This window comes from Montipora foliosa, chromosome 1, assembly GCF_036669935.1.
Source record: "Montipora foliosa isolate CH-2021 chromosome 1, ASM3666993v2, whole genome shotgun sequence".
Taxonomy (NCBI): domain Eukaryota; kingdom Metazoa; phylum Cnidaria; class Anthozoa; order Scleractinia; family Acroporidae; genus Montipora; species Montipora foliosa.
This window is the reverse complement of record NC_090869.1, coordinates 70,486,878-70,496,877: the sequence shown is the minus strand read 5'-3', so window position 1 is coordinate 70,496,877 and position 10,000 is coordinate 70,486,878. Positions and strand designations below refer to the sequence as shown.

Genomic DNA, 10,000 nt, shown 5'->3' with positions numbered 1-10,000 from the left:
ATCTGAACAGTTTGAGCATTTGTCTCTCATACATTAAAAGTTCTTTCACTGACCGGGTTCTTTTAACTGTTTTAGCGTTTTGAATAACATCACCGAAGCTGAGGTCAACATTGAAGCCATTTTCAAAGTATTTGGTGAGGACAGTAATGGAAAGCAAACTACCAACTCTGAAGTTCTGTTTCATGCTGTCAATGTTGAGACACAAAAGATCATGACAAGCGATGAAGTTCTAAGGTGAGGAAGTACTAAGGCTGGATGTTCCCTGACCGTTGCATATTCGGTGACAACAATTTATTATATGAACAGGAGTGTTTTATGGGGAACTTAAACACTGGTAGAATCAATAGGTACACTACATCCGGGAACGAGTGGTCATATTTAGCAAAGACTTCATGATTCCCGCCTTTTTTTGTTTGTATTAATACGCAGTATTTGTATTGAAGCCTGCTTTTCAATCTCTACCATGTATATTTATTGCCCATATAATAAATGGAAAAATTGAGTAAGTGCCGAGTGGGTGCCAGGGGGGTATGCTCCCCCGGGAGAAAGTTTAAATCTGATTTCTTTTAGATCATTTTTCCTGCATTGTGAGGTTATTTAATGACACATTTTAGTCATGTTACAATAACAAATTTACACGGGCAGGAAAAAGGAGAAGAGGCTATGGGGTCCAGATTTCTCACTGATTTCTTGTCAATTTCACCATTTCTTAGATGACCATGGGTTTTTCATTTGCAGAACAATAATCATTTATTTGATATCTATATATAAATTATTGTTAAACCAAGTTCAGCGGGAGATTTTGCTTGCTCAACCGGAGAGCTGGAGATTGAGTCCGAAATCTGGAGACTTGGCATCTATGCAAACCGGCTTTAAGAGGGTATAGACACTAGGTATGTTTCTGTAACACTCAGAGCAACGGACACGGCAACCAATGTTTTATCTTTGATTTTCTCTTTATGTTCTTTTATTGACAAGGCTTCGTAGCATTATTTCGACGTGATTTCTTGTCACGGTTTGAAACGATTTATCGCTTTCTTGATACAAAACTCGGGCACCGTAAGGAAAACACTAAAACTGCATGCAGTTTCATACTTGTTTCGCCGAATTGGAAACACGTTAAACGTAAACTTTTAAATCCGACTCAATCCAAATTATAATTTTTCTTCAGGAAAATTGAGAAATACACAGACCACCTAAATACGCTCTACGCAAGATGGAAGATCCTGGGACCCGTTCCATCCGCCACACATCCTCCCACTGAGGACAGTAGCGTTGGTAACGCTGAATTGGCATTGATTATCTTAGGATCTGTTGTAGGGCTTCTTCTGCTACTTGGTTTATGTTTTGCCATCAAAACGCGCTGCAGGTATTTTTAATGTTGTTTCACCGTTGGAATAGCAGGAAATTGAATTTACCAAGCCAGAAGTTGGGTATGCTATCCTTCTTATACTAAGTAGTTTTAATTCTTAATGCAGAGTGAAGAAGCGTGAAATGTACAGCTCCCCAAGGGGAAAGCCAAAATTTGGAGACATCAATCGCCAGTGAGTATAATTTGTCGAGCTTGGGGTTAGGAAGTATTTAAATAACTGTGTATCTATAGCGAGAGAGGTGAGGGTGGGTAGTTCATTCTTCTAAGGGACCCCGATGGTTGTGCTAAGCTTTTTACAAAATTATTAAGTAATGGGATATCGCAACACGTTAATTTTTAAACAGCAACTGGCAATTTGACTTTGCCAAAGCAAAGCAAGGAAACGACTTGCATCCCAAAAATCGAAAAGAATTTGCCGCATCTTATCCGCAGTCGTGGTTAGGAGCTTTGTGTCAATTAAAGAAGAGCAAGATGTTATACGCGATTGAATAATAATTTAAATAACTCAAGCTTTGTGTTAAACCACTTTGAAGCATTAAAAGAAGCCCTTGGCCTCCACCTCATGCTTTTATAAGCTTTGTTGTGTTTTGGAAAATTAAGTGACTGAACAATCTTAGATTTTTGATCTTTCACAGTTTTGTTGTATTTCTTATGGTATGAAGATTTGCACTTAAATAAACTCTTCTTTAGGGGATCCTGGTCTTATTACGATGACGAAACTACTGAAGGCAAGAATGTGGCTTCCGTTAGGTAGGTTTGAAGTCAACAATCGACCCAGATTTACCACGGAACGAAAACTACTATTTTAATACAAGTTGAAATATTGGGCAAAGAGATTGAATTGACATAAAAATTCCCCCTGGACCCAACATCAATTAATTTTCCTTAAAACTAAATCATGATGTCAAAACAAAATGTTTTCCTTTATTAGTTGTATTTTTCGTGTTGAAATGGTAAGGTAAGGGGTGGTTTTATAAGATAACTTAAGTTTCAGAAATTCTACCTTACACAGTCAAAAGCAACCTCAAGCCTCAAACACGATGACAATCTTTAGTCATGTGATTCATCGTAATTTGAGTAAGTTAAGCGGTTCACCTGCTCGTAATTGTCCCTTACATATTATCCATACTGTCTCACTACAGTCTTCTAGAGGATGACTCACAAATAGCCACATTTCAGAACAGTTATAGGAAGTGACTGGGATGCAACATAACTTTGAGGTAGCCTAATGTGAAAAGCCGGCTAAGAGAATAATGCGAGTTGTATTTTTGCAGAATACATTCTCAGCCAGGCAGTTCATATGGGAGTGATATGGGAATGTACAGTTCAGATTATATACTGACCAAGAAAACACGGTAAGTTTCTAATATTCGTCGACGAATCTGTCCAAGGAAGCCTTTCAGTGGAAAGGCGGCCTATTGTTTGAAGTACAATTTTGTGTAAATTATTCAATTACTTTTCATATCCCGTTCCAACCATTGTACACCGTTTTAAAAATCAGGAAAAGAACATCCAACTTCCCTGACTGAGGAATCCAGTAGTTTTCCTTAGTAGGCTTTTTTTTAAGCTAGGGGTAAGACGGATATGACTGAATTGGTCTGGATGTTTTAAAGTATTCGAACTTCATGATTAGTTTCGAACACCCTTAATTGTTTTGTTTGTTTTTGTTAAGTTCACTTGAAGATGGGATTTGGGATGAAGAAGATTACTACTTGCCACAGGTAAGAAAAAAGAACGTTAACAAGATATTGGGGAAAAGTAATCTGCGAGTAGCTTTCGATAGAATATAGTTTGCTGAAAGAGTTAAGGGCGGCACTTTATAATAGTGAAACCCTTAAAGAGGTAGGTAACGTTATAATATTTCAATATCAGAGAGATTTCGCATAACACGTGAGGCTCAATTTGCGTTTTGCCAGAAATCAAAGCAAATTGTTTGATTTCAGCTCATTTTTGCCTGTTATATATAGATACCGTGCTCTCTCAAAAGAGAAAGAAAAGTTGAAATAATAGGATTTTCTTGCTTTTAGAACAAGCAGTAACCTGTCGTTTGACGTTTAACACAAGGCGAGATCAGCTCTTTATTAATTTTTTGTCCACTTAGGTAAATGTGAAAGCCATGTCTGAAAACGAAATTCGGACTGAGTGAGAGGGCATGACTTTATTTTTGAATATGACTGAGAGTGCCAAATCGACCAAGATTATTGCAAATGACACCACAGCGATACTTCTCCGCAAACAGACTTTCCTAAAACATAACATGGCAAGATAATAATGAATAAATAAATGAAAAAAAGCAAGAAAACAATTTGGCTTCTAACTCCCAGGACTGAATTCATTCATCCATCCATGTTTTTAGGATTCCAAACAGGGTTCGTATCTAGATGACGACGGAGAATCAGAGCATGGCGCTGCAGCAAGTGATTTAAGCCAGGGCAGCTCAGCTCATTCTTCAAAAAGCATTGCTGAGGGATTTGTCGTTACCAAGGTGTAGTGACACCCTTTTCGTGTGGTCACCTATCGAGAGATCAGACGAAACCTGAATGAGATAAAACTTTTTGAGGTCGACCTTAGTATCCTGCATTCCTTTTCGTAAGCTGTTTGAGAAAGGATATCTCTTCCAGTCAAGGGTAATGCGTCATGATCTTAATTTAAGACTAGATAAACTTTAGCTTTTACAATGAGATACTGGCATTTCTTACAATACCCTCATCTTTTAGTGGTCCTGAAAAGGAGTAGGAGGAAGAACAAACTAGAAATAATGAAGGTCAGACTGAACTTTTGGAATGCAGTGTAATGTATATTTAAGTTTGAAATTTGCACATAGCATGACGCCGATCGTGAGAGACCTTTTAGCGCAATAACCTTTTAAAAAAGTAAAAACCCCATGTATGCTTGCTCTTAAAGAATTGAACCCTAGGTCGCCAATTTCAGGCAAAGATTGAAGCAGAACCATTGAAAGTACACAAGGCAAGGAGTTTAACTATAAGATACCATTAACTTTTGGTTTTGTCTTTTCTCAATCATTTTACGAACCTGTCGACTTTCTTTTCGATTGAACCTAAGGCGCCACTAAACTTCAGTACCCCCCAAAAATTAATGCAGGATTAAACAAGCTTTAAAATTAAAATAACTTAACTGTGTACAGAAGCCCCTATGCTGGATAAAGTTAGGTACTTAACATCTTGGGTATACAGATGTTTAAGCGACCAATTAATTAAGTATTTAAACTCGTACTACGTAAATGTCCCAGATGAAAAATACGTTTCAAACACCAAACGCCTCGTTCCCAGGCTTCTGGATGCTGCTTAGTTTTCGGTATCCAATCATTCCCCACCTTGAATAAAATTCCAACCCTCAAAGCAAAAATAGAAAGTTGTGGTAAATGCAAAGGTTAACCAAGAATTAGGGGAAAGCCCGGTTTTTTTTTGTTCTTTCATTTAAATTTGATTGCCGTGTGTTTCGTGAGTTTGTTTTTGTTCTAAGGGAAAGTTTGTGATTACGAAAAGTATGCAAACGCCGCAAGATGTGGCCAAAGCTTAAATACCGGGCAGTTTTGCATGTCAGGTACATTCTCCAACCCCCTTTACCTGATATATGTTACATGTAAGTAAACCTATACATTTTGCTATCTTGAGTTCTAAACCTTCCGTAGTAGTAGTAGTAGTAGTAGTAGTAGTAGTAGAAGTTAGCCTAACCGTAACCCTAAGTGCACTTTGAATTTCCCTTTCCAATTTCGTAGTATTTATTTCTCTACAATGGTGCCATATCTGGCTACAATGATCAAAGTGACGTAAAATAAATGTGCGATAATGTGCTTCCCTGGTTTTTACAGGCAGTATATTTTTAAGCCTATTTGTTACCCGCCACCTTTCGACAGATTGATGCAAAATGCTTCCATTCCGATTTATGAGCGCTTTTCCCTTAGTGTAATATTCCGAAGCTAAAAGCTCTGGATATTGTTTTCTTTCACAGTATCTTACATGTTGAAAACGTCGCTTCTCAAATAAACACCTTCCCTGGTGCTCCCACCATTAAAATGCTCACCCCTCCACCCCCGCTCCCTCCTGTTACAGCTCAGACAAATCTATACACCATATCAAATCCAATGGTTATATATCTTCATATGCTCACGACTCAGTGTTTGTTTTCTCAATTTCTGCAATAATAGATTTTCTTGAATAGTAAAAACAAATAAATAAACAAATAAATAAGGGAAGATCGTAATTGTGTAGTACAAGAACCCACAGAAGCACAAGACCTTGAAGCGTGTAACTTGCGACTCTTTTCCTTGGAACAAAGCTCGGAATTTTAGGACACCAATTTTATGCCCAAATATGGACAAAAATAAGATGGGAGCTGCAGGTGAGGGAAAATGCGCGGGCTACGTTACATCCATGTAAGGAAATTTCTAAACTCAAAACGCTTCAAGGTCATGAGCTTGTGCAAGAACTTATGAAAGGCCCTCGATCTTGCTGAACCTTTAGTTTGTTTGTAAGGGGCGGGCTTGATTCTAAGACGATCAGACTATATGGTTGGACGGCCTAACATTGTGCTCGTAAATTGTTAAGGCTGAAAACTTAGAAATGACCCAGAAGGTGTAAGAAGTGATCTACATACAGAGCTATTTAATAGTGTAACAATAACCTTCAATGTCCATGCATTTATCACTTACAAACTAGTTAATTGCAATTCATTGTTATGACCTGCCAGGGTATTTAATTCATAGGCTTCAATCAATTCAGAATTGCATAGCTCGTCCCGTGTAATCTGTAATGGGAATACAATCATACTACTCCAGTCCTTAATGAACTGCACTGGTTATGTGTCCAAGAACGAATAGTTTTTAAGATTTTTGACTTACAAAGCTATAAATGGCTTAGCGCCATGTTATATTAGTGATTTACTAAGGAGATATGTTCCTGCACGTCAATTAAGATCTTCTAATAAGCTTTTTCTAGTGGAGCCACAGTCAAATCTTAAAACCTATGATGATCCATACGATATGGAATAACTTACCTTGTAAAATAAGGAATAGTGGTAGTATTGATGCTTTTAAGAAGAGTTAAAAAATGCCCCTTGTGTTCTTAAAATCGAAGTTGGTTTTTGCGAACATCGGAGTTTGCCTTTGTGAAAATCGTACTTTGTTTCCACAAATTGGACTTTGTGTCTGCTGAATCTGGAGTTTGTGTGGGGAATATACGCTGACTCCCAGAGACCCTGAAGACTCGCTGAGCTCCACACTTTAAAACCACATTTTAATGTTTACTTGGCAAAACCCTTCTCCGCAATGCAATAACACGAAACAAAAAAGAGTCACAGTTCCACTTGGGTAGTCACGCAGTCACGCAACGTTCTCATTTGCTTGTTTCAGCAAAATCTGAAGTTTGTGTTGTTGTCAATGTTGTTGGGTTTTTTTTATCGCAAAATGGGATTCAGATCGTGATACGTTGACGTCCGAATAGAATTGGCCAGCAATTTCCTGGACATGCTAACCAATGACTTTTCTACAAACTCGTACAAACTCTTGTGTGACTTGAATAAAATAAAGGGCTTAAATAAATTGCGTCAATAACCGTCAAGTTTACGAAAAGGATAGGGGATAGCTGCTCATTGGCACGAAGCCCTGGAACGTAAGTTGGTAGTACATTCTCAAACAGTTTTGCTAAGCTCCTTAGCAATAAAACACAAGGTACCGAGTACGACACTCCCGATAAATGATCATGAATCGACGATCACGAATTAACAGTGATGTCGAGGGTCCGGGTTTCTTTGAACCGAAAAACAAAAACACACAACAACATTGACAACAACGCGCATTCGGAGTTCAGGTTTTACGGGAAACTCTCTAAATCTCGAAGGATTTTTGCAAACAAAAAGTCCGATTTCCCTAAAGGCAGACTCCAATGTTCGCAAAAGCAAGCTTCGATTTTAAGAACACAAAAACAAAGTCCGATTTAGAAAAAAACTAAGAATTCCCTACGAGCATCCGTAAGCTCCTTTTTTCACTGATTTCCACCATAAATGAAAGACAAATCCCGGTCATTCGAAAATAACTGGACTGGACAGGACAACGAAAATGGAAGCAAAGAAAGTGAAGAAAAGAAGACACCCCAACCCCGGCCCCGCGTTTTGGCTACCACAGAAAAAACCCCGCGTAGTGATCAGTAATCTTGAAGTGAAGATTCTTTTTGAACACTAATACAATTCCTCAACCTGAGAACCACAAGACGTTACTTCAAATTTCAAACTTTAGAACAAGCCAAGCCAGCAAATTCTTGCTCCTGTGATCCTCTCGATCGAACATTGGGAGTAGGTATCAGGCATACCCCATTTCCAGAATTCATTTCCTCCATCGTCTTTTGAGGTGGCTCAAGCCAGTTTCAACAATCTAGTGGAAATGTCACGGCTCTATTCGAAGGATTAACTCTACAACACTGTTCCTCATAACGACAATGTTATGGCACCAAATCTTAGTCTTAAGCCGGGTTTTCACTAGCGACGCATGCACAACAGATTCGTGGTAAGTGAACACGAACCATAACGTAAAGCACAAGCACACGACGCAGAGACAAGGATTCAGTAATACCATGTTCTCTCCTACAACGCGGCGCTGCGAGTGGAATCTGGAACAGGTATTTTTTATTGGACGAACATCACAGCTTGCGTTGTGCGTTAGTTACATCCCGTTTTCACACAACGCAAGCAAAGCACAAGCATAAGGAAAAGGAAAAAAAATGATATTTGCGTTTGTGCTTATACTTGTGTCAGGCCCCTTTCACGGTGAAACAAGCGCTCTTGTGCTTGCGTTTGTACTTGCATCGCTCGTGAAAACCGGGCTTTAGACATACATACATACATACATACTTAATTGACCATTCCCCATAGGAGCTTTTCAGGGCCAATGACAAACAATCACGACAGAACAGAACATTCAACAACAACTGTTAAGAAGCCCAACTGACCGGAGGCAAATCAGTTGGCTATTTACAAGTGCATCTGAGAAGTTGAACCAGGGACTACCAGGAACAAATTCAACGAGTGCTCAGAACGTGTCTTGAACCCGGGATCTCCGGATCTCAAGGCAAGCGCCATAACCACTGGGCCGCACTGCCTCCTCAATTGGAAAGGCAAATAGTCGAACCCAAGACACGACAGGCGCGAGCTAAAAAACCCCATCCAATTCTCTTTCAAATGGTCACGCTGATGGTTCGCGAGATTTTGAACGCTTCATTCTTTCAGTAAGCAGAGACGCTAAAATAGTAGTTTTGCCTTCGTGGCAATGCTCAGTGACGTTATTTAATACACTGAGGTCAACTGGAATTCACCAATTAGATAATGATAAGATAAGTTGATAAGATGCACAGAAAGACTGAAAAGATGGTACCAAATATTTGTCGAGTTGATGGATTGCAATAGTGTTATCAAGAAGCGCAAGAGTATTGATTGAAACGTCCATCTCAATTTGCGACTTAATTGATCTTTCGCCGCCCTTGTGCAAATACGGGATACTAAGATGTCAGCTACAGACTTTTTCGGGGACATAAATAAATGAGAGACAAACAAGAAACCATTAAAACGATAATTTTGACTCAAAAATTAAAAGCTTTTGGAAATTTACTTAAATACACCTATTAGAAGCGCTGAACGTGAAATGCCTCCGCCCTCATATTTTAAAACATGTGCCGGCCGTGTATACTGTGATCAATAAAGGTGAAATGGACTTAACCCTACTTCTATTGAGATTATATCCCACAGAGAAAGTGATATTTTGATCTTAATCAAAAAAGTTTTAAATTAACAGGTGTTCCAATTAGCACAAATTTCTTTGGCAAAGAACATCGACACACTCCAATCATCTGCCACGTAATATCGTTGGCTTTGTAAAACAAATCATTTGACAACTTTCAACGAATCAAGAAAAGTACACGTTACTTTGGGAATAATAACAGTAATAAAGAGAATAAACAACAAAATTATAAGAAAAATCAATTCCACCTGCAATATTTGAATTGGATTCTTTTTTCTTTTTGTCAACTGATGAATATGGTTCCACTAAACAATTAAGTGTTTCAGTCATATATCAACTCTCCTCTTTTATAAATCAGCAATCCACCAGAATTCCTTTCTTGTCTTTTAGTACTCCGGAACACCAACCGTGACACTGAAATGTCGCAAACTTGAACGTTTCCTTGCAACTTAAGTCTTGTGAGCAACAGGCAGGAATTTAGACGAGTTTGATCAGCTTTATAGTCGTATTCAACAGCTTTGCAGGTGAGAAATGCCTTCTTTTGTTAGTTAGTTTTGTTAGTTTGTTAGTTGCGAGGGTATGGATATTAAAAAATAAAAGCATGTTGTACGGACGTTTCAAAGTTGAAACTTAGCCTAGCACAAACAGAAGCACAGGGACGTTCTTACTGGGTTAGATGTGAGCCCAGATAAAGGGGCTGAACAGTGGAGAAAACCTAAAGTAACTGCTTTTTGGGAACACAGCAGGAAACAATCAAGCCAACAACCATTAATTGCAAGTTGGAGGGGGTACCAGGAACAGATTCAACTAGAAGAGCCGGATTAAACACAACAAAGATCTTTAATGGCAAACATCGCTCACCGCTCCCGTTTTCCACTGCA

The 10,000-nt window shown here is 38.7% G+C and overlaps 2 protein-coding genes across 2 annotated transcripts in view; both read left to right on the top strand.

Moving 5' to 3' along the window:
* LOC137973071 (cadherin-23-like) overlaps positions 1–5,163 on the top strand; it is a 40,678-nt gene extending 35,515 nt beyond the window's left edge. Inside the window, exons 18-24 of the mRNA XM_068819807.1 lie at positions 76–234; positions 1,172–1,369; positions 1,479–1,544; positions 2,063–2,122; positions 2,647–2,727; positions 3,045–3,093; positions 3,729–5,163. Coding sequence (XP_068675908.1) covers positions 76–234; positions 1,172–1,369; positions 1,479–1,544; positions 2,063–2,122; positions 2,647–2,727; positions 3,045–3,093; positions 3,729–3,863 — 748 coding nt within the window. The 3' untranslated portion in view covers positions 3,864–5,163. The remainder of the gene's footprint in view (positions 1–75; positions 235–1,171; positions 1,370–1,478; positions 1,545–2,062; positions 2,123–2,646; positions 2,728–3,044; positions 3,094–3,728) is intronic.
* A 4,363-nt stretch (positions 5,164–9,526) lies between these two features.
* Positions 9,527–10,000, top strand: part of LOC137980766 (somatostatin receptor type 5-like) — a 15,783-nt gene continuing 15,309 nt past the window's right edge. The window contains exon 1 of the mRNA XM_068828195.1: positions 9,527–9,643. The gene's annotated coding sequence lies outside the window, so the exon portion shown is untranslated. The remainder of the gene's footprint in view (positions 9,644–10,000) is intronic.